At 37.3% G+C, this 27,080-nt stretch overlaps 1 protein-coding gene across 1 annotated transcript in view; it reads left to right on the top strand.

Moving 5' to 3' along the window:
• ZFAT (zinc finger and AT-hook domain containing) overlaps window positions 1–27,080 on the top strand; it is a 284,095-nt gene that overhangs the window by 35,199 nt on the left and 221,816 nt on the right. The window contains exon 2 of the mRNA XM_074202542.1: window positions 24,907–25,086. Within this exon, the coding sequence (XP_074058643.1) occupies window positions 24,907–25,086 (180 nt within the window). The remainder of the gene's footprint in view (window positions 1–24,906; window positions 25,087–27,080) is intronic.

Below are 27,080 nucleotides of genomic sequence, written 5' to 3'. Positions count from 1 at the left end.
AAGTGAACCCCATCCAGGGTATATAAAGGACATTTATCATTTGTAGTTCAGGTCTTTGTAATTCTGTATGGTTGTGTTAAGATTTTTCTCTTTTTAAGGGTAAAAACATCACTTGTACAAAAATATTCATAGCAGCCCTGTTTGTGGTGGCAAATAATTGGAAATCAAGTAAATGTCCTTCAATTGGGGAATGGCTTAGCAAACTGTGGTATATGTATGTCATGGGACACTATTGTTCTATTAGAAACCAGGAGGGATGGGAATTCAGGGAAGCCTGGAGGGATTTGTATGAACTGATGCTGAGTGAGATGAGCAGAACCAGAAAAACACTGTACACCCTAACAGCAACATGGGGGTGATGATCAACCCTGATGGACTTGCTTATTCCATCAGTGCAACCAACTATCAAGGACAATTTTGGGCTATCTGCAATAGAGAATATCATCTGTATCCAGAGAAACAGCTGTGGAGTTTGAATAAAGTTCAAGGACTATTCCCTTTAATTTGGAAAAAAAACTGATATCTTATTGTCTGATCTTGCTATCTCTTATACTTTATGTTTCTTCCTTAAGGATATGATTTCTTTCTCCCCACACTCAATTTGGATCAATGTACAGTATGGAAACAATGTAGAGACTGTACAAATTGCTTTCTTGGGGGGGGTGGGGGAGGGAAGTAAGATGGGGAAACATTGTAAAAGTCAAAATAAATAAAATCTTTAATTTAAAAAAAAGATTTTTCTCTTTTTAACATTAACAATAGAAACAATAAAAAAACTGGAATTTAAATAACACTTAATAAAGTTTATAAAATGCCTTTCTTACTATCTAGTTTTGTGAAGTAAATGCAAGTATAATCATCTCCATTTAGATAGTGGAGGAAACTAAACTTCTATTATTATTAATCATAATCATAAATTAGTTTACTTGACCTGAGTCACCCATCTAGTAACTAGAAACAGGACTCCTACATCAAAGTGCAGCATTCTTCCTACACTGTACTGTTTTTGTTTATAAAAAACACTAAAGAGATAAGATAAACATTGATAAAGAATAAATGATAACTAAAAGATGAATTTTTCTTCAGTAAATGCATTTTCCCCATTTATCTGATTGCCAAGTATTTGGGTTTAAAAATATAGTCATATCGGAGGCTAGGTGACAAAGTGGATAGAACATCGGCCCTAGAGACAGGACCTGAGTTTAAATCTGGCCTCAGACACTTAAATAATTATTTAACTGTGTGATCTTGGTCAAGTCACATTGACCTGCAAAATTATATAGCTATATTATAGCATCTTCAGTAATATTAACTAACTATATAGCTAACTGTATAACTAACTATATTTTATATAGCTATTAATTAACTTACTATAATAATTTTAGATTTTACTAATAATGATTATATTTTAGATTATGCTTAGATGTATTTATATTTATATATACATGTAAATATATGTATTACTTTCAGTTAAACATATATATATATATATGTATAGTCTAAATGTCCCACAATACAAAAATGAATCCTTATGAACTATAAATTCATAATTCTTAGCTTTTGAATCTTCAAAGGTTCATTCTTTTATTGTAGTAGCATACTTAGCCCACAATTCATACTGGGCTGTATGAAGTGTTCTCTTGAAAGAGAAAAAAACCCAACTGTAATAATACTTGTCACTGCCCACATCATAGGGATAGAGAAAAGCTAATGAGATTATGTTAAAAAGGGTAATCTCATATAAAGTGTTTTGAGCTTTGGGGAAAGTACTGTTCCCAGTAAAATTGAATTTGCTGATCAGTAAAGTGATATGACTTCTTCCTGATGGTGTTTTTTGATACAACTGTATATTGCTTTAAAGATACATCCTTTGGAGTAGCTGTCATTGTCCCCAGAAAGTCCTTTAATTGAACAAAGGTTTTTGCTGCAGTAGTTTGAGACCTTTTTTATTTTTCAAAATGATCCTTAGTGGATAAACCAGAGAGAAGAGAAGTGAGATTGTCTTCTTTCTGTTGTCTTTCTTTTGATGGTAGTATTGCAAGTGTCTTCCCTGTTTTCCCTTTTTATTCTGGATAGATCAAGGGAAGCAAACAAGAAATAGTCTCCAGTTACAATGTGGTATTTTTTTTTAATAATTATAGTTATTGGATTTAATTGGGTTCCTGACTTTGAAAATAAAATTGAATACTAAGAATTGTTCCATTTTTTCGGTCTTTGTATCCTGACATAGTATCTCGAACATAGCAGGCTTTAGATAAAAAATTTTTGCTTTATTGTCTAGATTTAGAAAAATCTCTTGCTATGTTCTTGGACCTTTCAGATTTCAAAACTTCCACCTTTCAGTAATGTGTTCACAGTAAGTTGTTCTTTATACTCAAAGTAGTAAAGGTGTTTCTTCAGCACGGGGGCAGCTTTTCAATTGCCAGCCATCCATTCTGTTTTTTTAAAGTATTCAATATGCATTCAATTTAACAAAAATTTATTATGCACTTTTTTTGAACTCTGTGTGTAAGGCACTGGGCTGGGTCCTTGGTATACAAAGGCAACAAGTAAATAGTCCTTGTCTCAAGATGCCTATGTTGTACTAGACAGATACAGCATACATTACAAAGAAGCACAGTACCAATACCGGGAGCAGTGGGAAGATGCAGAAAACATATGTGGCTACAGTGGTGGCAGAGGGGAGAGAGCTGCAGTTACACCTGGCCTCAGGCACCTGAGCTATGTTTGTTTGACTTCCTCCTTTGTCACTATGAGGATAATAATAGCTCCTACCTCTCAGGGTTGTTGTGAGGATCAAATAAGATCATAATGGCAAAGTACTTTTAACATAGTTCCTGGTGTATAAAAAAGTGCTATTGCTGTTATTGTTTTATTAGTAAGTGGTTTACAATTTATAATACTTTTACTTTGCCAGAAGCCTTTAAGGTCAGTTAGTCAACTAGCATTTATTAGGCAAAATAGGCCAGTAAGGTAGATAGTATAAATATTTTTGCCTCATTCCATTTCAGAGATAGGATTTCTCATTATTTATTTATTTATTTTTGGATAGCGGTTTTATTTGAATATGATTTCTGGGTTTTGTTTTGTTAGATGCTCAGTAGGAAGCAAGATGGCAAAGTGGAGAGAGCTGAGTTCAAAAACATTCCAGGCATGTATTAGCTGAGAGACTTTGGGCATGTCTCTCTTATCCATAGGTTCTTGATCTGTAAACTGGGGACATTAATAACTGCTTCACAGGATTGCTGTGAAAATGAAATAAAACTTCAGTGCTATATAAATGGTAACTATTATTACAGGAATCAATAATATGAAATGGTAGCTCAGAAAGCTACTGCCATCTTAAGCAGCTTTAAGAGCTCCTAGATAGTGTCCAGGGCTGATAGATAATTACTTTGGGATTGTCAGTGATGGACAGTGACTAGTTCATGGTCCTACAGCTTGTACTTTGCAAGAATTTGAAATTTTATTCAGTCTGCCAAAAATATTCTGCCTAACATTCAGTCCTTTGTCTTATGGAACTTTAAAGACTACATGAAGGATCCCAAACCAAGGCATTTGTAACAGTTAAAGAACTATTATTGAGTATTAATATAAATATAAATTTAAATTCTGCTTCTATAATGGTTCTTTGATTCCTCCTTCTCTTAAAACTGTACAAAAAAGCAAATGAAATTAATTTGACCTATTTTTGATTAATTCAGACTGACTATTAAACTTCCTTTTTTGTTGCTTATTAATTTGTTTTAGAATTTTTCTAGAAGTTGAAGTTCATTGGTCTTTAGATTGGAGAAGTTACTTTCCTATTTTTGAAAAGAGGTATGATATTTGCCAATCTCCAGATGTGAAAACTTTAAACACTAAAACTTTTTAAAGGAGTAGAACATAAACAAAATCAATGTTGCCAAAATTAGACAGACAGGAGAAACTGGGGAAAAATTTTTCAAGTTTCTCTGATAAAGGTCATATTTCTCAAATCTAAGGGAAAATGAGAAAAATTTATAAATGTAAGGGTTGTTCTTTCACTGATAAATGATCAAAAGATATGAACAGTTAGTTTTCAAGAAAAGAAATCCAAACCATCAATAGTTATATGAAAAAAACTCTAAATCAATAAAAATCAGAGAAATCCAAATTAAAACAACTCTGAAATACCACTTCATATCCAACAAATTGCCTGCGAAGACAGGAAAGGAAAATATCAAATGCTAGAGGGGATTAGAAAAATAAATCATCTGATTGGTCCAGCTACTTTGGAGAACAATTTAGAACAACCCCAAAGGACTATAAAACTATGCATACTCTTGAAGCAATAATGTCACTACTAGATCTATACCCTAAAGACATGAAAGAAAAAGGAAAAGGATCTATATCACAAAACTATTTATAGCAGTTCTTTTTGTGGTAGTAAAGAATTGGAAATTCAGGGATTGCTGATCAATTGGGGAATTTCTGATCAAGTTGTAGTCTTTGGTTGTGATGGAATACTATTTGTTCTATAAGAAGTGTCAAAGAGGATGATATCAGAAAAACCTGGAGGGACACTTAAATGAGTTGATGTTAAGTGAAGTGAGCAGAATTAGGAGAACATTATATATAGTAATAAAAATATTGTAATGATAATCAATTGTGAAAGAGTTAGGTGCTCTGATCAATACAATGATCTGCAAGAGTTCCAAAGGACTTATGATGAAAAATGCAATCCACTTCTAGAGAGAGAGAAGTGAGCAGCTCTGAGTTTTTTCTTTCTTTTTCTATTCTTTTCTTTTTTGTTATTTTTTTCAAAATGGATAATGTGAAATATGTTTTACTTAACTTCATATGTGGGGTGGATATTGTAACTTCTTAATAGGTAAGAGAGGAACTTGAGGGCGGTAGAGAATTTGGAACTGAAAATAAAAATTTAACTAAAAATAAAAGTGAGCAGAAATTCCCTCGTGTGCTATATTTTATATATTTATATATTATATATATATTTATATATTCCCCACATGTGCTATATTTTAAAGTTCATATGTAGTTTCCACTTTCAGAGAAATGGCCCATAGTTAGAGTGATCAATGGATCCATTAAAGACCTGAAAAAAAAAGAGAGAAAGGCTCATTTAACACATACACACACACACACACACACACACACACACACACACACACACACACAGACATTATTGCTCAATACAGGTTTTTTGAGGAAGGGATGGCAGGGGAGTGAATACTTCATTTATGTTAAATGTTTTTTTAACTGAATTTGAGACATCCATTTTGCCATTTTTCATGGTCTATTGGCATGCTCCATTTCCAGACTGAATACTCAAGACTGATATCAATAATAAGAAAGAAAACCATACAATTCATAAATCAGTGTTCTTTTAAAGTTCTATTGTCAAGCATAGGGATTTTATTGTTCTATTTAAGATGTTTGATTTTGATTCCAAGGTTTTTGGTAATTATGAGTTGCAGAATAAGTCCTTATATTTGTTTTTATTTTAATGTTTAATTGATGCCTTTTTCTTATTTTTCCTGTCTTCTTCCTGCCTTCCCCAACCCTTGCCCATGTAATCAAAAAATAAACTAAACCAAAATTGACATAAAAAATTGACAAATCCGAAAGTGTTTGTAGCACTCTGCATTCATGAGAAAAGGCTATGGAAAAAATGCTCAGTTTGGAGAAAGAGAACCTGATTTCATGGATAATGACATGTTCGTATTCAAAGGAACCTCAAAAATGATTTAGTCCCATTTCTGAAGCACAGAAAGGTTCATTGACTTGTCCTTGGTTATATAGGTAAAAAAAAAAAAGTCAGAGCTAGGATGTGAATGTAGGTCTTCTGTTTTGATCTTCACTGATATTTCTATCTTGCATCATTTACTTTCATTAGATTGTGTCTCAGGTGTCTTCCAGTTCTAATAGTTTACAATTTCATGCATTTGTGCCTTATTGCCTCAATTAGATTTTAAGGTCCCTGAAGGCAGAGATGGTGTCTTAAACTTATTTGTATCTTCCATAGCACCTAGTATTACCTATAGTAGGCATAAAATTCATAATTAATAGATTTGTCTTGTTCTATTTCCACATATTTGGCTTTATTTTGATTTACAAATTAACAGTTATGTAGAAAGAATTATTGCAGAGAGTTTATGTTTCTAAACTTCTAAAGTCAAGTCAGAATTTATTAGGAACCTACTAAGTGCTAGATATTGTGTTAAGTGTGGGACATACAAAAAAAATTTAAAAACCATTTTTGCTTTGAAGAAACTCCATCTATTGATAACAACCATGGACCTACATAATTTATACAAGATAGATAAGATATAATCATGGAAGTAAGGCAATAAGAATAAAGAGAACTAGAAAACACTTTTTGTAGGTGAAACTAGCTCAGACTTGAAGGAGACCAGAGGAGGGGGGTAGAGAGCACAGGTAGGTGAAAGAAGACTGTATTGGAAGATGTTCTCTTTTATGAGGAACAGCAAGGAGGCCAGAATCATTGGACTGAAGAATTTGTATGTGAAACAATGGGGAATAAGATGTAAGAAGTTGAAAAAAGGTAGCAAAGGAGCAGGTTATAAAGGGATTTAAAGCAAAACAGAGGAATTTATATGTGATCAGGGGACAATAGTAGTTATTGAAGTTTACTAGATAGGTGACATGGACTAATAAGAACACTTTGTTAGCTGAATAGGGGACAGACTGGAGTAAGTAGAGAATGGAGACCATGAAGCAGGCTATTGAAGAAGTTTATGTGTAAAGTGATAAGGTCTATAATGGGGTAGTGGCACATTAGGAAAGAGAGAAAGAATGTAGATACATATGAAATATGTGGGAGGTGTGAAATGATAGGACTTGGCAATAGAAGAGGTGAGAAAGGTAAAGCGTTAAGGATGACCCTTAAGTTGCAAACCTCTGTTATTGGGAGGGCGTTGAGGTCTTTTAGCAGAAATAGGGAAATTAGGAAGAGGGGAAGGTTTCTGGGGGCGGGGGGAAGGTCATTTTTTTTACATATCTTTTTTTAATTTTTTTAAATTTATTTTTTATTCTAATTTTGTACAATTTTTTTTACATTAATAAAATATTCTTGTTTACAAGTAAACAAAATACGCCTCCTCCCCCATGAATATAGATAGACTTGCTTGGACAAAAAAAGTAAAGGGGAGAGAAAAAAATTAAAATAAAAAAAATAATAGTAATAATTGTAGGTATGGCCAGGTGGCACAATGGACGAGGCACCAGCCCTGGAGCCACGAGCACCCAAGTCCATATCCAGCCTCGTAAACCCAACAATCACCCAGCCGTGTGACATGCATGCCACCCAATCCCCACTGCCCTGCAAAAACCAAAAAAAAGAAAGAAAAAAAAGACCCAAAATAAAATAAAATAGTAATAATAGTAGGGGTGGCTGGCTGGCAGCCAGAGCATTGGCCCTTGAGCCAGGAGTACCTGGGTCCAAATCTGGCCCCAGACACCCAAAGATCACCCTGCTATGTGGCCCCAGGCAGGCCATCCAGCCCCACTTGCCCTGCACCCTCCCCCAAATAATAATAACAAAAAATGTGCTTGAGTTTTTGTTCCAACACCATCAACTCTGTCATGGGTGGATCTCATTCTTTATGATAAGTCCATCACAAAAGTTATTTCCTTATTTTTCCATTGCCATTGCTGATCGCAACTCCCTCCTTTCTTATTTCTCCACTACCATGTACTATATTTTCTCTCTCCTTTCACTCTGACTCTGCTGTAGGGTTGCTGAGTGGCGCAGCAGACAGATCCCTGGTCCTGGGGCCAAGAAGCCCTGAGCCCCCATACCACCCCTTAGGCCCAGCATCCACCTGGCCCTGTGGTCCTGGGCAGGCCTTCCAATCCCAGCCCCTTGCAAGAAGTAAGAAAGAAAATGTGTTATATCTGGCCACTCTCCCCCCATGGTCCATCCTCTCCTTCTTTATTCACATCCCCACCCCTTCCCCCTGCTCCCCGCTCTTTCTTACTCCAGATGTCTATATCCCATTGAGTATATATGCTGTTTCCTCTCCTAGCCATCTCTGATGAGAGCAAAGGTTCCCTCATTCCCCCTTGCATCCCCACTTCCATATCATTGCAATAGCTCATTGTAATAAAAAAAATCTTATGTGAAATATCTTGGACTATTCCCCCCTTCCTTTTTCTTTCTCCCATTCCTTTTTTTCCCCTTTTTTTCTATTGACTCCATTTTTACAGCATATTTTATCTTCGAATTCAGCTTTCTCCTGTGCTTCAACTATAAAAGCTCTCTCTACCCGCTCCATCAACTGAGAAGGTCCATATGAGCACTATCAGTGTCATTGTTCTATGCAGGAATACATGCAGTTCAGCCTCATTAAGTCCCTCATATTTCCCCCCTCTCCTCCAATCTCCATGCTTCACCTGAGTCCTGAGTTTGAAGATCAAACCTTCTGTTCAGCTCTGGGCACTCCAACAGGAACATTTGAAATTCCCCTGGTTCATTGAAAGTCCATCTCCTTCCCTGGAAGAGGACATTCAGCCTTGCTGGGTAGTTCATTCTTGGCTGCATTCTAAGCTCTCTTGCCTTCCGGTATATTGTATTCCAAGCCCTACGAGCTTCCAGTGTAGTTGCTGCTAAGTCCTGTGTGATCCTGACTGCAGCTCCACGATATTTGAACTGTGTCCTTCTGGCTGCTTGTAATATTTTCTCTTTGACTTGGGAGTTCTGGAACTTGGCTATAATATTCCTAGGCGTTGGTTTTTTGGGATCTCTTTCTCTGGGGGATTGGTGGATTCTCTCCATTTCTATCTTGCCCTCTGCTTCCAGAATATCAGGGCAATTTTCCTGTAGTAATTCTTTGAAAATGATGTCAAGGCTCTTTTCCTGATCATGACTTTCAGGTATTCCAATAATTTTTAAATTATCTTTCCTAAGTCTGTTTTCCATATCAGTTGTTTTTTCAATGAGATATTTCACATTTTCTTCTAATTTTTCATTTTTTTGGTTTTGAAGCATTGATTCCTGATTTCTGGTAAATTCATCAATCTTCCTGAATTCTATTCTTTGTCTGAAGGATTTTTCTCCTCAGAGAGTTTTCTTATCTCTTTTTCCATCTGGCCAATTTTGCTTTTTAAGGCATTCTTCTCCTCAATAACTTTTTGAACTGTTTTATCCATTTGACCTAAGCTGTTTTTTAGCATGCTATTTTCTTCCGCATTTTTTTGGATTTCCTTGACTAAGCTGCTGACTTCATTTTCATGTTTTTCCTGCATCTCTCTCCTTTCTTTTCCCAGTTTTTCTTCCAACTTCCTCCTTTGATTTTCAAAGTCTTTTTTGAGCTCTGTCATAGCCTGAGCCCAATTTCTGTTTTTCTTGGAGTCTTTAGATGCAGGAGCTTGTGCTTCCTCATCTTCAGATTGAGTGTTTTGATCCTTCTTGGGCTCATATGCAAAATATTTCTCAATAGTCTTCCTCTTATTTCTCTGCTTGCTCATTTTCCCAGCCTGGTCCTGGTTTTGGGGTGCTTCCTGAGCTTTTGGGACACTCCCACAAGGGTCTCAGTGTGTGAGGCTCTGTCCTCCCTCCTGGTCTGTGAATGACCATAAGTGCCCCCCTCTGCCAAGGGGCTGATGTGGGGGGGGGGGGGCTGCTGTTCTATGGTGGGGGCCTAGACTGGGATCAGGATCTGAATGTGTTCAGAGCCCCAGAGTCCTGTTCCAGGGGCAGAGGACAGAGCTGGCTGCAGTCTCTCTTCACTCCCCTCCCTCAGCTTAATGGGCTCATGCCCTGGGGGCTCCTGCTTACCGGCTCCGCCTGCTTCTGTTTCCTGGATCAGGGCTGGGGAAAGACCCTGCTGCTGGCTTTGTGCCCTGAGGGCTGGGCTCCACGTGCTTGCTCTGGCAGAGGTCCCCCGCTGTTCCCCCAGTTTGTGCCCAGTACTCCTTGGGGTGCAGCTCAGGAGACTCCCCCACTGCTGTGAGCCGGCTCCCATCGCCCTGGGGCTGCCTCCGGGAGGCTGAAGTTCTGGCTTTGGCGGGCCACCCCTCTGGCAGGCTGCCTCTCCGATCCCGGGGAGCAGAGCCTTTCTGCTCTTTTCCAGGTTACCTTGAGTAGGAGAACTGGAAGGTCATTTTTGAACATGGTAAGATGTCTTCTGGATAACCGGTTTGAGGTTTTAGAAAAGGAATTGGAAATGGGAATTAAAGGTTGGCAGAGACATTAGGGCAGCATAGGTAGATTTGTGAATCATTAACATAGATAATTAAATCTATTGGAGCTCATGATATCATCAAGGAAAGTAGTATAGAGGGAGAGGAGAAGGAGACCCAGAATAGAACTCAATGGGATACCTACAGATAGAGGCTATGACCCATATGAAGTTCTACAAAAGAAACTAGAGGAGTGATTTGATAAGTAGAAGAACTCAGAAGGAAGTGTCCTAAAAACCTAAAGAAAGGAGAGTATCAAGGAAGAGGTGATTAACAACCTCAAATGATGCAGAAAGGTTAAGAAGAATGAGAACTGAGGTAGAGCCAAGATGATGAAGTAGAGACTGTAACTCAGCTGAACTCTCCAAATATTTCCCCTTTAAATAACAACCTTAAAATGATGCTTCAAATTGAATTCTGGAGCAAAATATCAGGGCGGAGGCTGTGTAGTGGCAACACTAGCCACTGGTTGTCCTTGGGGGTGACTATGACAGTGGAAGTTTTGGGGTCTCTCAGTCCAGAGACAATAAGGATATCAGATAATTGACACATTACAGCTGACCCAGATGAGAAGGGATCCTGAATTGACACTGGGCTCAGGAGTAAGATCCCTTTGACAAGTCTATTGCTAATATCAAATTCTGGGCCTCATTTTCAGGTGGAGAGGAACACTTGTGGTTAGTTATAAGGGAGCAAGAACCCTGGTCACAGTTCAGGACTGAGAGGAGAAATACCAATTGTGGCTGCAGAGGATAGGGGCTCTTTCTAGGTAAAGACCTGAGTGCATGCCTAGTCCAAACCTCTTCCCAAATCATACCATCTGGGAAGCACCAAAAACTTGCTTCCTTTCCTTCAACTCCTAAACTAGTTCTAAAAATAGCAGCATGAAAAGGCTTGAAAGTTGGAATAGTATCTCCTTACTTTGAGTTGAGTAGAGCCCAATATTGACATAAAGTTCAGTAAAGAAATAGGCTAGAAAAATGACCAACCACCAAAGAACTTTGGTATATAAAAAAGGTATATTGTGACAAAGAAGACAAAGACATAAATTCAGATAAAGACAGCAACATGGAAATAGCAAAAATCAAAGCCTCAAAGAAAAATGCAAATTGAAATCAACCCAACATGGATTCTTGGAAGAGTTAAAGAAAGATATGAGTGGTAGAGGAAAAATTGTGAAAGGAAGTGAAAGTGATACAAGAAAAATATAAAAAGAAAACCACCAGTTTGATAAAAAAGGCACAAATACTGAAGAAATTAAGTACTTAAGAAATAGAATTGACGAAATGGTAAAAGAGGCCCCAAAATTCACTGAATAACAGAACTCCTTAAAAAGCAGAATTGACCAAATGGAAAAAGAGTTGGAAAAATTCACTGAAGAAAATAGTTTCTTAAAAAACTAAAACTGAGCAAGTGGAAGCTTAGGAATTCATGATACACTAAAAAACAATAAAATAAAGTCAAAAGAATGAAAAAAGAATAAAAGAATTGGAAAAACAACCAAGCCAGAAAATGGATTGAGGAGTGATAATTTAAGACATATTGGAGAACATGAAAACTGTGATAAAAAAAAGAGCCTGGAAATCTTTTAAGATACACAAACTCAGGTATAGAAATATATCTTGTTTAGTAGGCAAACAGGAAGGAAGGGGGTAAGTTAAGTTAAGGGTGGTGATAAAAGAAAATGTGGATAAAGAGAGACCAAGTTGAACAGACTTTTGAGAAGGGAAAAAGAAAAAGAAAGAGAAGGATTACCAGAAGAACATGGGATGGAGAGAAGAGAGCAGTTCTCATGGCTGTGAATGTGAATGGATTGAATTCATCCCTAAAATGGAAGCAGATAGCAGAATAGGTTAGAAACCAGAATCCAACAATATATTATTTACAGGAGAAACATTTGAAACAGACAGTCAGACAGACACAAACATGTTAAAATATGGAGCTGGAGTAGATCTATATACTTCAGCTGAGTTAAAAAAGGGAGAGATAGTACTCATGATTTTGGACAAAACAAAAAGCAAAAATATATTTAATTAAATGAGACAATCAGGGAAACCACATTTTTCTAAAAGATACTATGACAGTGGATTAATATCAGATGTTTATATAGCAAGTTTATTTGATAAAAGGATCATTTCTCAAATATTTAGGTTACTGAATGAAATCCATAAAAATAAAAACCATTCCCGACTGATAAATGATCAAGGGATATGAGCATGCAATTTTCAGAAAAAGAAATCAAAATTATCAATAGCCATATAAAAAAAAATGTCCTGAATCAACTGTTGATCAGAGAAATTCAAATTAAAACAACTCTGAGGAACCACCTCACACCTCTCAGATTGACTTATTGTGGCAATGGAAAATGAAAAATGCTGGAGGGGTTGTAGAAAAGTAGATACACTAATGCATTGTTGATAAGAGTTGTGGATTAGTTGAACTGTTCTGGATTATATTTTGGAACCTTGTCAAAAGGGCTATCAAACTGTGTATATACCCTTTGACCCAACAATACCACTGTTAGGTCTGTATCCCAAAGAGATCAAAGGAAATGGAAGGATCTATATGTGCAAAAACATTTAAAGCAGTTCTTTTTGTAGTGGCAAATAATTGGAAATTGAGGGGATGCCCATTTAGTCTTGAGGAATGGCTCCACAAGTTATGGTTTATGAGGTTGATTTCAGAAAAACCTGGGAAGGCATAAGCAGGAACTGATATAGAATGAAGTGAGCATAACAAGGAAATCTGTGTATACAATAGGAGCAATGTTATATTGATCATCAGCTGTGAGAGACTTAATTACTTTGATCAATACAGTGATCCAAGACAGTTCCGAAGGATTCATAATGAAAAATGCTATCTACCATCAGACAGAGAACTGATGAATAGAATGTAAATTGAAGTGTTTTTATTTTTTAAATTGAAACTCATTTTAAATTTTTTCAAAATGGTTAATTTAGAAATATGTTTTGTATAATTGATATTAAATTGCTTGCCCTTTCAATGGAGGGAGCTAGAGGGAGGGAAAGGATTTGTAATGCATAATTAAAAATGTTAAAAATGTTAAAAAACTAAAAAAAAAAGAAAAAATGAGAATTGAGAAATATCTATTAGATTTGTCTGTTAAGACATGATTGATAATTAAGGATTGAGCAATTTTAAATGACTGATGAGAATAGAAGTTAGACTGCAAAGAGTTTAAAAGAAATTGAGAGGAAAGGAAATAGAGGCACTGATTTTTTTTTAAAGTTTATTTATTTTGAATTTTACAGTTTTTCCCCTAATCTCGTTTCCTTTCCCCACCCTCCACAGAAGGCAGTCTGTTAGTCTTTACATTGTTCCATGGTATAAATTGATCTAAGTTGAATGCGATGAGAGAGAAATCATATCCTTAAGGAAAAAAATAAAGTATAAGAGATAGCAAAATTACATAATAAGATAACTTTTTTTTTAATTAAAGGTAATAGTCTTTTGGTCTTTGTTTAAACTCCACAATTCTTTCTCTGGATACAGATGGTATTTTCTATCGCAGATACCCCCAAATTGAGAGGCACTGATTGTTGATGGTCTTGTCAAAAAGTTCAGCTGTAACAGGGAAGTGAGATACAGGACTATAACTTAGTGCAGATGAATGACTTAAATGAGAGGGTTTTAAAGATAGAGGAGAAATGGGCTTGTTTGTAGGCAGCAGAGAAATAGCCAGTGGACAGCAATTGATGGGTAGTGCAAGAGTGGGAATGATAGAGGGGCCATTCTGGGATGGAATGGAATTACTTGTGCAAGTACAAATGATTTTCCTTGGCTGGGAGAAAGACCACCTCTTCATGTGAGATAGGAGGGAAGGAGATAGTTGGACAAGGTATCTGAGTGATATGAAATGGGGAGGAGGGGACAAGAAGGAACTTTCTGCAAATGGCCTCAATTTTTTTTCAGCGAAATATGAGACAATGTTCTCAGCTGAGAGGATAGGAAGAAAGGGAACTTTAAAAAGTGATGGAATAGTTTGTAAAAGCTATTGTGAATGGCTAGTGAATTCATTAGGGAGGTATAAAAAGACCATCTTGCTGCAGTGAGGGCACAGTTGAGAGGTTATATAGCATAAATTTGTAGTGGACTCAGGCAGCAAGCTTTAGAGAATAGCAGCAAAGGCAGTGGATGATGGGATTAATATTAAACTGGGGCTAGGTAGGATAAGATTGGAGACAGAATAAGGGAGCAGGAACTTAAGGAAAAAGCTACGCAGGGTTGTATTAGTTCAACAAATTCTGAAGAAGAGAAAGGGAAGAGAGGGATACACACACACACACACACACACACACACACATATATATATATATACATATATATATATATATATATATATATATATATGTATAATGGCCTGGAGGGATTGAATTCATAAGGAGGATGAAGAAGAATAGAGTTAGGGGATGTAAAATATAGAGAGAAATGGAATGGCAACAGATTAATTTCTAATAATGGACCTTCAGAGTTTGTGAATGTGGAAATGCAACACTTATGTGTGATGGGAAGATGAAGGTTATGACAGTCATCGTTATGTATGTAGCTGAGATGAAGTAAGAAGTAATAGTTTAAAGGAAATGAGAAAGTTCAGAAGCTTGTAAGTTGGGGTATTTGAGCATTATTATTTATTGAAGTCCCCTGGTTTGAGCACAGAAATTGATTTATGATATTTAATAGAAATTTTGCTAGATTTGGATTAAAAAATTAGGGGTCCAATTCTGATTCTGCTACTACCTTGGTCATTCTTAAGTGACTTCTATTCTTTGGACTTCAGTTTTTCTCATTTGTAAAATTCAGGAATTGAACTAAATAAATGTGACCTTCCTTCTTGAGTTTTCATATTACTTTTGAGGGCAACACTCCCTTCTTTCACTAATAACTTTGTTTTCATCATTTACTCCTCACTCTCAGTCACTTCTCATATACAGTATGTTATCTCTGTCATTTTTACCTTTAGAACATCTCTTACACTATCTCTTCTCTCTATTCATACAGCTACAACCCTGGTTCATTCTCTTTTTGGTCTTGTAGACTACTGAAATAGTCTTACTGGGTCCTCTGCTTGAAGACTATCCCCACTCCCAATGCATTTTCCACTTAACTGCCAAGGTAATTTTTTCAGAATATGTGTCTGACCACGTCATTTCCCTGCAGAATGAGCTTCAGCAGCTCCCTGTTATTTCAAGTACCAAATATAAAATCCTCTTGACAATTAAAACTCTTCATAGCCTGGTCCTTATTTTTCTAGCTTTTTTATTCTTTATTCTCCTTTGCAGACTACGATTTAGTTTTACCTGCTTATTTTCTGTTCCTTGATCATGACACTCCATCTCCTATCTTTATCAAATAGCAAGCAAATAAAAGAATATATGTCAAGTATTCAATACCCTGTTCCTGGCTCAAGGCAGGTAGTGTAAACAATTGCATAATCCCTTCTTTTCCTTACCTTCTCCCATCTTTGTGCCATTGGAATGCTCTGCCCTCTTATTTCCCTAGCTTGCTCCAAAATTTAGCTCAAGTCCTGCAATTTGTAAGAAGTCTTTCCTATACTATTGGTCTTTCCCTTTCTGATTCCCTTATACTTTGTACATATCTTTTCTCTGCTTTAGTTAAACTTTTACTCCCCTTAGAACATATACACCCTGAGGTCAGGGACTTTTAAACTTTTTGCTTTTTTTTGCCTTTCTATGTACACTGATTGCTTAAGCACTTAAGAACTTTTTGACTAATTGACTTTAGATCTATATTGTATTGTAGGGTGTCCTGTTGTTTCTGAAGGTTATGCCCATGATCCTCAACAAGTTTGATTAAACATGCATAGACATATTATTGAAAGAAGAACTCTATTCAACAACAATACATATCATATTTATAGTGTGTTGTGTGGATGTTTGAAAACATTTGTAAATTTTCTTGTTGGCTATTAATTAAGTCCTCTGAAGTTTTTATGCCCTTGACTTACTAGTATACTATTATTTTCATAGTTTAAAAATAAAGCTGCCCTTTTGCTAAAAAAAAGTCTGTGGGATACCTTTTATATAATAAAAATCTTTCATTGAAACATGGCAACTGAACAGCAGCAGCAGAAGCAATATACAGTGACAAGTCTCTTTTGACAGCACTGCTAATTATAATCCTATAAAGTTTCTTCATTGATAAAATGAAGATAATACTTGTACTACTTTAACTTGCACTTGATCAGTGTGACATATTTTTGAGAGTATTAACCCTGATTCCCATCTTCACTACTTTATGAAAATTGTTCTTTTAAAGGTTACCAATAATATTGCTAAAGACCATGGTATTTTTTTCCTTAAACTGCATCTCATACAATTGACTACACTTTTCTTTTTTTTTTTCCCTATCCTTTCTTCCTTTGGTTATCAGCTTCCTTGATTACTTCTTGGCAATATCGTAGAGAGGATCTGCATTTGGGTAGTAGATATTCTTCTTAGGAACTTTACAAATTTGAGATTCTCTGATTATTCCTAAGGTGTATTTTTTTAACCTCTTCTCTGCTTCCTGTACTCTTTCTCTTGATTGGCCAGCATGACGGCTTAAGGTCTTAATTTTTTAACATCCTCATCTCTTTCCTCCTTTACTAGAAAGAAAATTTCACAAAGATAAGAGTATTTGGGTAGATGAAATATCTCTTCAGAGCAGGTTAACAGGGGAGGAAAGTGCTGAAGCCTTGAGATATCCACCAAGCCTGAAGCTACCAGAAAGTTTACAGATCTGAACCCTGACTCTCTGAACCTTTCAAGTACTAGGGACCATCTTACTTGCATCTTAGGAAAATAGCCTATCTTATATAGTAGAGTGGGTGGGGTCCTGGTGAGTATTGATCCTGTTACACCATATCACTGGGCAATGCTCTAGCTAGCACCCTCCCTCATGGAAAATACTCCTGTATCTTCCACAATGTCTAACATAGTGCTGAGAACATAGGAATATCATAAATCTTTTTTATTTGGAAAAAGTGGTGCATGTTGGTCAGTGGGCATAGATTTTTCATTTTTTCACTTCTGTGATTTCTCAGGAATAACTGAGTAATAATCTAAGAAGTACTTCCATACTTCTTCCTTAAAACTTGATTGAATTAGGGGAAAAAAGCCAGCAAACTGTCAGTTTTACTAGACTTAAGAAACATTTTGGCTTGATATAGAGTAGCATGTCTTGTACCTTATCTTATCATCATATTGTACTTTTAGTTTTCAGAGCATGTTCTTCATAATAATCCTATGAGGTAGATTATATGAATATTATTTTTAATTTACCAGTGAGGAAACTTTGTAGCATCATGAGATCTAGATTAAAAAGGAGATCTTCATTTCCACCTCCATTATTTTTCAGTTGAGTAAATTGAAAACTTGAGGGGTTTGATGAGTTCCCCAAGGATGCAAAGGTAATAAGTAGCAAAACCACATTTTAAATCCAGATCCTCTATTTCAAGACCTCCAAAACTGGGTTTTCCTTTTCTTTTTGAAAACTTCTTCAGCTCTTGAGGATTTAATTTTCATCTCTCTCTATAGATAACACCTAAATCTCTTTAGCCCTAGTCACTCTGACATTCAGTCACATATTACCAATTTCCTATTTGACATTTCAGGGTATATGCCCATCCAAACCTGAACTCCTTTTCTTTGTTACCTCCATGTCCTCATCTCTTCCAGACTAACTTATTTCTTTGGAGGTACCATGAGTTTTTTAGTTTCTTGGATTCATTATCTCAGCATTATCCCTCACTCCACATCCAGGCAATTGTCAAACTGAAGTTAAAAATCTACCTTCACAACTTCTTTCACAACTGTAGCCTCAATGGCCATTAATCTACCTCCAACACTGCAAAACAACATCACTAATCTTTGTCTTCCTCACATGTGACATTTCATCTCTATGTTTCTTTCCTGGTGACTCCTAGTCCATTTCCCAGTCTGGCAGGTACTTCTTCCTTATCATTCCCCTCATAGAATGAGAATTTTGAAGGCCAAAGTGGAGAAGGGTTCCATGTAAACTGTAGTTGAACATGGGTCAGTCAGTCCTGAGAGATAGGTGAACATAATTCAAAAGGGGCAGATGGTGGCCTCATTTGCCCTCAACTTATTAAAAGGGAGTCAGGTTCAGATACCTGAATCTGGAGTGATAGAGAGGGGTGCTGAGAGGCATCTAGACTGGTAACATGACCAATCCTGGAGAAGCCCCTGGGAGAGAGTTCTCTTTTTGTGAAGATGGGGCAGCCCTGGAATGGGTTTGTCCCAAGAAGGGGTTCAGCACCTTGGAAAGCGTGGAGGTTCCAGTGACTGACTGGTGAACTGATAGTCAGATATGGTCCTGGTTATGACTGTCACAATTCAAAGACAGGAAATGATGTACTGTCAAGAGACAGGTTAGGATATACTAGATTGTTGAATAAAGTTTGAAGACAATCAAATATCACCGTAATTCCTACAATCAAAATTTTAAAATGGAAAATTTGAGAGGAAAGACCATTCTGATGATTAGCCCATCGAGTGACAGATTAGGATGTACCAGGTTGTCATATATTATCTTCACATTGCACAGAATTGTATTTGCCCAGCATGTTGATGTGCCATGGTTGCCTCATTGATAAGGGAGCCATTGAAACCATTTATGGCCTAGAGACTCATGCAGGCCGTTTCCTAAAAATCAGGCTCTGTGATAGACTGTTTCTGGTAAAGGCAAATGACAATGATGCCATACCCCTCACTATAATAAACATAATTATGCAATTCATGCCTCCATTCATTTGGTTCATTGGTGTGGTCATTTTTGTTGTAAAGGACTACTACATCCCTCTTGTCTTTAGGATGTAGTTGAAGTTTTACCTTCTACATATAGCCTTTATTGATCCTTCCTGCCACCACGGCTAGTGTACTCTCTCAAAAACTGTCTTGCATTTAATTGTTTTATGTATCTATTTGTATCTATTATCATTTTATTCATTCATTCATTTGTGTTTGTACATGACTTTCATAGTAGACTGACTCCTTGGGCATAGGGATTATTTCCTTTTTGTGTTTGTATCACCAATGACTAATTTAGTGCTAAGCACATAGTGGGAACTTATTAAATGCTGATTGATTGCTTCTCTCCACTAGAGTTCATTGCCTCTATGTGGTTCATAGTCCTTGATTTACTCAGTCATACACCATTGAGTGAATTGGAAGTGGAATTCAGATCTTATGCCTTCTAGTTCATTGTTTAATACTATACCTTGTAGTAATAATTCATATATATGAATAATTAACATCATAAAACTACTTAAATTAGTGCAGAAACAGAATGTTTTGACTCAGATGTGAAATAATAGTGGGCATGGAATTGATATGCCATTTTAGTATTGGAAGATACTTCTTACTGCTTATCTTCTTCGGGGTCCTGGATTTCATTTCAAGTTTTATTTGCCTGTTATAACCTTTAGTATTTAATTCACAGCCTATAACTAATTATAATTTATCAGCTTCAAAATAGGTATATTCTTATTACTGGTTTAAAAATATTTTGGCTTTCCAGGATGGAAACATTTCTTGGAAGAAAGAAAGGGATTATTGACCATCTGGTAATAAGCTTTTTTTTGGGGGGGGTGTGAATCGCATTCTTTAAGTCCATCGCAAAACTCGCTTCCATATTTTCCCGTTGCCATTGCTGCTTGCAACTCCCTCCTTTCTTATTTCTCCACTACCATGTACTCTATTTTCTTTCTCCTTTCACTCTGACTCTGCTGTAGGGTCGCTGAGTGGCACAGCAGACAGATCCCTGGTCCTGGGGCCAAGAAGCCCTGAGCCCCCATACCACCCCTTAGGCCCAGAATCCACCTGGCCCTATGGTCCTGGACAAGGCTTCCAATCCGAGCCCCTTGCAGGAAGTAAAAAAGAAAATGTGTTATATCTGACCACTCTCCCCCCATGGTCCATCCTCTCCTCCTTTATTCACATCCCCACCCCTTCCCCCTGCTCCCCCCTCCTTGTTACTCTAGATGTCTATACCCCATTGAGTATATATGCTGTTTCCTTTCCTAGCCACCTCTGATGAGAGCAAAGGTTCCCTCATTTCCCCTTGCCTCCCCCCTTCCATATCATTGCAATAGTTCATTGTAATAAAGAAAAAAACTTATTACATGAAATATCTTGGCCTATTCCCCCTCTCCTTTTTCTTTCTCCCATTACATTTCCCTTTTTTTTATTGACTCCATTTTTACAGCATATTTTATCTTCGAATTCAGCTTTCTCCTGTGCTTCAACTATAAAAGCTCCCTCTACCTGCTCTATTAACTGAGAAGGTTCATATGAGTATTATCAGTGTCATTTTTCTATGCAGGAATACATGCAATTCATCATCAAGTCCCTCATATTTTCCCCCTCTCCTCCAATCTCCATGCTTCCCCTGAGTCCTGTATCTGAAGATCAAACCTTCTGTTCAGCTGTGGCCATTCCAGAAGGAACATTTGAAATCCCTGGTTCATTGAAAGTCCATCTTTTTCCCTGGAAGAGGACATTCAGCCTTGCTGGGTAGCTCATTCTTGGCTGCATTCTAAGCTCTTTTGTCTTCCGGTATATTGTATTCCAAGCCCTACGAGCTTCCAATGTAGTTGCTGCTAAGTCCTGTGTGATCCTGACTGCAGCTCCACGATATTTGAACTGTGTCCTGGCTGCTTGTAATATTTTCTCTTTGACTTGGGAGTTCTGGAACTTGTCTGTAATATTCCTAGGGGTTGGTTTTTTGGTATCTCTTTCTCTGGGGGAATCGGTGGATTCTCTCCATTTCTATTTTGCCCTCTGCTTCTAGAATATCAGGGCAATTTTCCTGTAGTAATTATTTGAAAACAATGTCAAGGCTCTTTTCCTGATCATGACTTTCAGGTATTCCAATAATTTTTAAATTATCTTTCCTAAGTCTCTTCTCCATATCAGTTGTTTTTTCAATGAGATATTTCACATTTTCTTCTAATTTTTCATTTTTTTGGTTTTGAAGCATTGATTCCTGATTTCTGGTAAATTCATCAATCTCCCTGAATTCTATTCTTTGTCTGAAGGATTTTTCTCCTCAGAGAGTTTTCTTATCTCTTTTTCCATCTGGCCAATTTTGCTTTTTAAGGCATTCTTCTCCTCAATAACTTTTTGAACTGTTTTATCCATCTGACCTAAGCTGTTTTTTAGCATGCTATTTTCTTCAGCATTTTTTTGGATTTCCTTGACTAAGCTGCTGACTTCATTTTCATGTTTTTCCTGCATCTCTCTCCTTTCTTTTCCCAGTTTTTCTTCCAACTTCCTCCTTTGATTTTCAAAGTCTTTTTTGAGCTCTGTCATAGCCTGAGCCCAATTTCTGTTTTTCTTGGAGTCTTTAGATGCAGGAGCTTGTGCTTCCTCATCTTCAGATTGAGTGTTTTGATCCTTCTTGGGCTCATTTGCAAAATATTTCTCAATGGTTTTCCTCTTATTTCTCTGTTTGCTCATTTTCCCAGCCTGGTCCTGGTTTGGGGTGCTTCCTGAGCTTTTGGGACACTCCCACAAGGGTCTCAGTGTGTGAGGCTCTGTCCTCCCTCCTGGTCTGTGAATGACCATAAGCACCCCTGTCTTCCACGGGGCTGAGGTGGGGGGGCCCTGTTGTTCTATGGGGGGGCCTAGACTGGGATCAGGATCTGAATGTGGTCAGAGCCCCAGAGTCCTGTTCCAGGGCCAGAGGACAGAGCTCTGCAGTCTCTCTTCACTCCCCTCCCTCAGCTCAATGGGCTCATGCCCTGGGGGCTCCTGCTTACGGGCTCCGCCTGCTTCTGTTTCTGAGTCTGGGCTGCTTGCTGTGTGCCCTGAGGGCTGGGCTCCACATGCTTGCTCTGGCAGAGGTCCCCTGCTGTTCCCCACTTTGTGCCCGGTGCTCCTCGGGGTGCAGCTCAGGAGATTCCCCCGCTGCTGTGAGCCGTGGCTCCCAGCGCCCTGGGGCTGCCTCCGGGAGGCTGAGGTTCTTTTGCTCTGGTGGGCCACCCCTCTGGCGGGCCGCCCCTCCAGCCCCGGGGAGCAGAGCCTTTCTGCTCTTTTCCAGGTTACCTTGAGTAGGAGAACTGCCTCTCTGGGTTCCTTTGTGGGTTCTGTCTCTCAAAAGTTTAGTTAGAGTCCTTAGTTTCAAGTTTTATCAGAGAGCTCCTAAGACTCAACCCCTTCTTGTCGCCATCTTGGCTCCGCCTTGTAATAAGCTATTTTATTTTTGGTCCAAAGTTCTGCTTTATTAAATTTTTATTTGATTACTTGTTTGTAGAGGAGTACAATCTTGGGTCACTATCTTCAACCTCTTTTTTATGCAGAACTTTTTTCCTTAATTTCAGTTAGTGATTTATGCTCCTGTGACTTAAGTTTTTTAGATCAGTTTTGTATTCTGTATATTATGTGTTTTAATGTGATTTCAGAGTATGGTATTCATTTTTCATATGACAGCCTGATACATCCTAACCTAATCATCAGAATGGCCTTTCCTCTCAAACCCCATCTTTGAATTGTGATGGTCACAACTAGGACCATATCTGATTATCATCTCACCAGTCAGCCACTGGAACCTCCATGCTTTCCAAGGCACTGTACCCCTTCTCGGGGCAAACAGGGTGGCCCCACCTTCACAAAAGGAGAACTTTCTCCTGGGGGCTTCTTCAGATTCAGTTGTGTTACCACTCGGGATGCCTTGCAGCACCCTTCTCCATCACTCCAGATTCAGGGATCTGAACCTGACTCCCTTTCAATAAGTTGAGAGGGCAATGGAGGCCAACATCTACCCCTTTTGAATTATGCTCTCCTATCTCTCAGGACCGATTGACCTATGTCTGAAAATGATAAAGGGTCCCTTTTTCTTTGATATTCTCCTCTAAGTTTTCATAACATTGCTTCCTCCCGATTTTTCCTCTTCCCTGTCTTTTCTCTTTTCCTGGATCTTTATCCAGATTATGCTTATTAACTGAGGGTATTTTCTTAAATGTCTCTTCATTTCTCCCTTTGTACTATCTCCTTTGTTGATCTCATTAGCACAGTGGGTTCAGTGATCATTTCTATGTGAATGATTCCTGGATTTGTATATCCAGTGCTGATCTTTCTCCTGAGTTCCCAGGCTTCCATCACTATCTGTTTCTCAGACCTCTGAAACTCGATGTTTCCTCTATATCTGAATCTCAGCATTCAATTTAACAATTTCAATTCAGTAAAAATTAATTTGGTGTCTGCCATGTACCAGACACTGTGCGTTGTTGGGGATCTAAATAAGAAAAATTAAAATGGTTCTGACCTTCAAGGAGCTTGCCATCTAATGGGCAAGTAAAACTCACAAAAGGAAGCCCAGCAGCAGTGTGTGGGAAGGGACCTACCACCATCTGGTCCCCAAAATGGAGGCAGGACTATCAGTGGAGCTGGAACCAAGCAGAAGTGCTTGTGTATAGCGTGGACAATGGAGAGTTACTGAGTCTTTGATAAAGCAAGACTTGGGAGGAGCTTATTATTTTTGCTCTCCACCCCTTCCCTGAGAAAGGAGAGGCAAGCGAGGGAGTAGGAAGGGGCTGAACCCGAACCTGAATTAGCCTGCATGGTGGTGAGAGTTCAGGTGATCAGGCTATCCTGGCGGAGACACACTGATCCCTGGAGCTGACCAAGCAGAAATACTTATGGAAAAAAATGTCCAGAACTGCATTCATCATCTCTTTCCAAGCTTTTCCCTCCTTTCTGTCCTGGAATTGTGGTCTATAATTGTGTAAGGGCAATGGAATGAGTGCCAATTGTACCTATTGTGTTCAGGATTGGTGTAACCTCTTATTTACCAATTGTCTGATCCCCTTATCATTTGTGAGCTCTCTTCCCCGCCCCCCACCCCCCCCAAGGTGCTGTCGCTGCCTATGAGGGTCTGGAATATTCTCCTCTCTTCCCTGGTGTCACAGGCTTTGTCTATGAACCTCCCAAGTTATCTTAGTCTAGAAAGATGTTTCACCCAAACTTTTTGTTGTCTTTGCTGCTCCAAAATTTGACTTGAAGTGTTATTGTAAAGTTGTTTGGAGAGGAATATTGGGACAAGCAGCTGTTTGGTAACAAGGCTGCTGCCTGTGCTCCATCTTCTTCGTTCTCTACCCAAAGAATCCAGTTTCTGAATTATCAAAGGGTCATCTTATGAACTAATATTGTTAGGAAATTAGTGCACATCCAAATCCTAGAATGCAAGGTTAGAACAGATATATGTATTAACTCACTCAGTTCACTTCAGTGCCATAGACATTTGTTTGATGCTTACTCTGTACATGGTGTTAGGCTTGAGAAGAGCTATTTCACAGAATTATGGAGCCAGAAGCAAGGTCAAAGGTTCTCAGACTCAGTGTGAACCTGAACAAAAATGTCTTCTACATCATGATAAAAAAGCAAGCCTCTTCTTTAGAATCTTCAGTGACCTATCACTCTTGTAAAGTGTTGACATTTTTGTTCTTTGCAATCCAACAGAAAGATTCTTCTCCTGGTTTAAAAAATATATGCATATATATACATATATATATATATATATATATATACACACACACATATATATATATATACATATGTAAATAAATAAATAAAAGCAAAATATGAGTTGAACAATTCTGCCTTTTATTATTTAATGCATATCTTGAGATCTTCATTGTTATCAATAAAGTAATATGTATGTTTCTTTTTTCTTCTCCTACAGAACAACATTCCATCTTCATGTGTAAATTTTGTAACTTATTCTCACCAAGTCAGTCAGAACTACTTTCACATGCATCTGAAAAGCACAAAGAAGAAGGGATTAATATCAATGATATCATCATTCCACTCAGGCCACTTACTACTACTGAACCCACCACCAATCAGCACAAAACTGGAGAAGGTATGGGTAGAATATGTCAAATCAATCAATCTACCTCTCTATTTATTGATTTACCTATGTAGTAATCTGTAGCTTGAGTCATTGTCAATTTACTAGGATGAAATTTTTAAAAAAATATTTTCACATTTTTAGTGTTAATTTCTTCTTTTTTTGACTTGTGTCTTGACTCAGCATGTCAAAATTTTGTAGAATATTTTCCAAGTCTTTGCATGACCATATGAGCTTTGTGGCTCCTAAATATTTAGAAATAGATTTTATTTATATCTTTTTATGTCTTTTCTCCATTTTCTCCATAATCTTGTCTCCACTGATTTGTAGATATTAGGAATAACAATACCTGCCAAGCAGTAAGGGTAACCATGTGTTGCTAGACAAATCAAGAATAAAGTTTCTTTAACAGTGACCAGTCTACTTAACTGCCCAAGCCTCTGTATTCTTTTCATTTAAAGATTAAAATGTCAAGATTATTTATTTATATTGAGTTTCCTAACTGATGATTTATGGTCAGTGTGAGAGTAATTGACAATATAAGAGACTAAAATAATTTTAGCTTTTTAATTAGGTTATAGACTTCAAGTAAGTGAATGTTCACTTTAAAATTTACATCACTAAATTCTATGAAGATTATAAATATCAACTCCCATTAAAAAAAAAAACTTTAACTTCTTTATTTGCATTTCCCAAATGTAATCAGTAGAAGCCATATATTATTCATAAATAATAAGAAATCCTGCTATAAAGTTAGCTAAAACTTAAATAGAATAAAAAAAGGAAAAGAAGGGGCGGCTAGGTGGCGCAGTGGATGAAGCACCAGCACTGGAGTCAGGAGTACCTGGGTTCAAATCCGGTCTCAGACACTTAATAAATTACCTAGCTGTGTGGCCTTGGGCAAGCCACTTAACCCCATTTGCCTTGCAGAAACCTTTAAAAAAAAAAAAAGGAAAAGAAAATACTAAATCTCTAAGTCTTGTTAGGTAAATGTCTTAATGTATTATTTTTGTTACTTTAAGAGATGATAAAGTCATTGTTCAATATGGGGTGGAAGTTGTTATACTGAGGACTTTTCCATGATTTTAAGTTAAGTTTTAATCTCTCATTTTCCAAACTTAGAAAGGACTGAAAGTTGTTTCCATGGGTCTAGTTATAGGGTAGAGAACCTGATGGACATATTGTGAATATTTATATGGAATTATGGGATCTTAGAATTATAAGGAAATTCAGGATTTTTTTTTCTTAGGTTTTTGCAAGGCAGTGGGGTTAAGTGGCTTGCTCAAGGCCACACAGCTAGGTAATTATTAAGTGTCTAAGGCTGGATTTGAACTCAGGTACTCCTGACTCCAAGGCCGGTGCTCCATCCACTGCACTGCCTAGCTGCCCTTCTTTTTATTTTTTTTTGAATAATATTTTATTTTCTCCAAATACATATAAAAATAAATTTTACATTTATTTTTTTAAAAAATATTTTCTGTACTTTTGTTTTTTTAGAAAGATTTTATTTATTTTGAATTTTATAGTTTTTCCCCCATTCTTGCTTCCCTCCCCCTCTCCTCCACAGAAGGCATGCTGTTAATCTTTACATTGTTTCTATGGAATACATTGATCTAAGTTAAATGTGATAAGAGAGAAATCATATCCTTAAGGAAGAAAAATAAAGTATGAGATAGTAAGATTACATAATAAGATGTTTTTTTTTCTAATTTGATTGGTCTTTGTTTAAAGTCCATAATTCTTTCTCTGGATACAGATAGTATTCTCCATTGCAGATAGCCCAAAATTGTGCCTGACTGTTGCACTGATGGAATGAGCAAGTCCATCAAGGTTGATCATCACCCCCATGTTGCTGTTAGGGTATACAATGTTTTTACTTCAGGGTTTTTCTAACCAAATCCTGGAAAATTTATTCTTCTACATCTTCAACAAGTGACCCCCTAACTTCTTGAAGATTTTCAGGAGAGAAGCTGTCTCCTAAGGCAGTCCATTCTATTTATATGAAC

The sequence above is a fragment of the Macrotis lagotis genome, chromosome X, assembly GCF_037893015.1.
Source record: "Macrotis lagotis isolate mMagLag1 chromosome X, bilby.v1.9.chrom.fasta, whole genome shotgun sequence".
NCBI lineage: Eukaryota > Metazoa > Chordata > Mammalia > Peramelemorphia > Peramelidae > Macrotis > Macrotis lagotis.
This window is presented reverse-complemented; position numbering and strand designations above follow the sequence as displayed.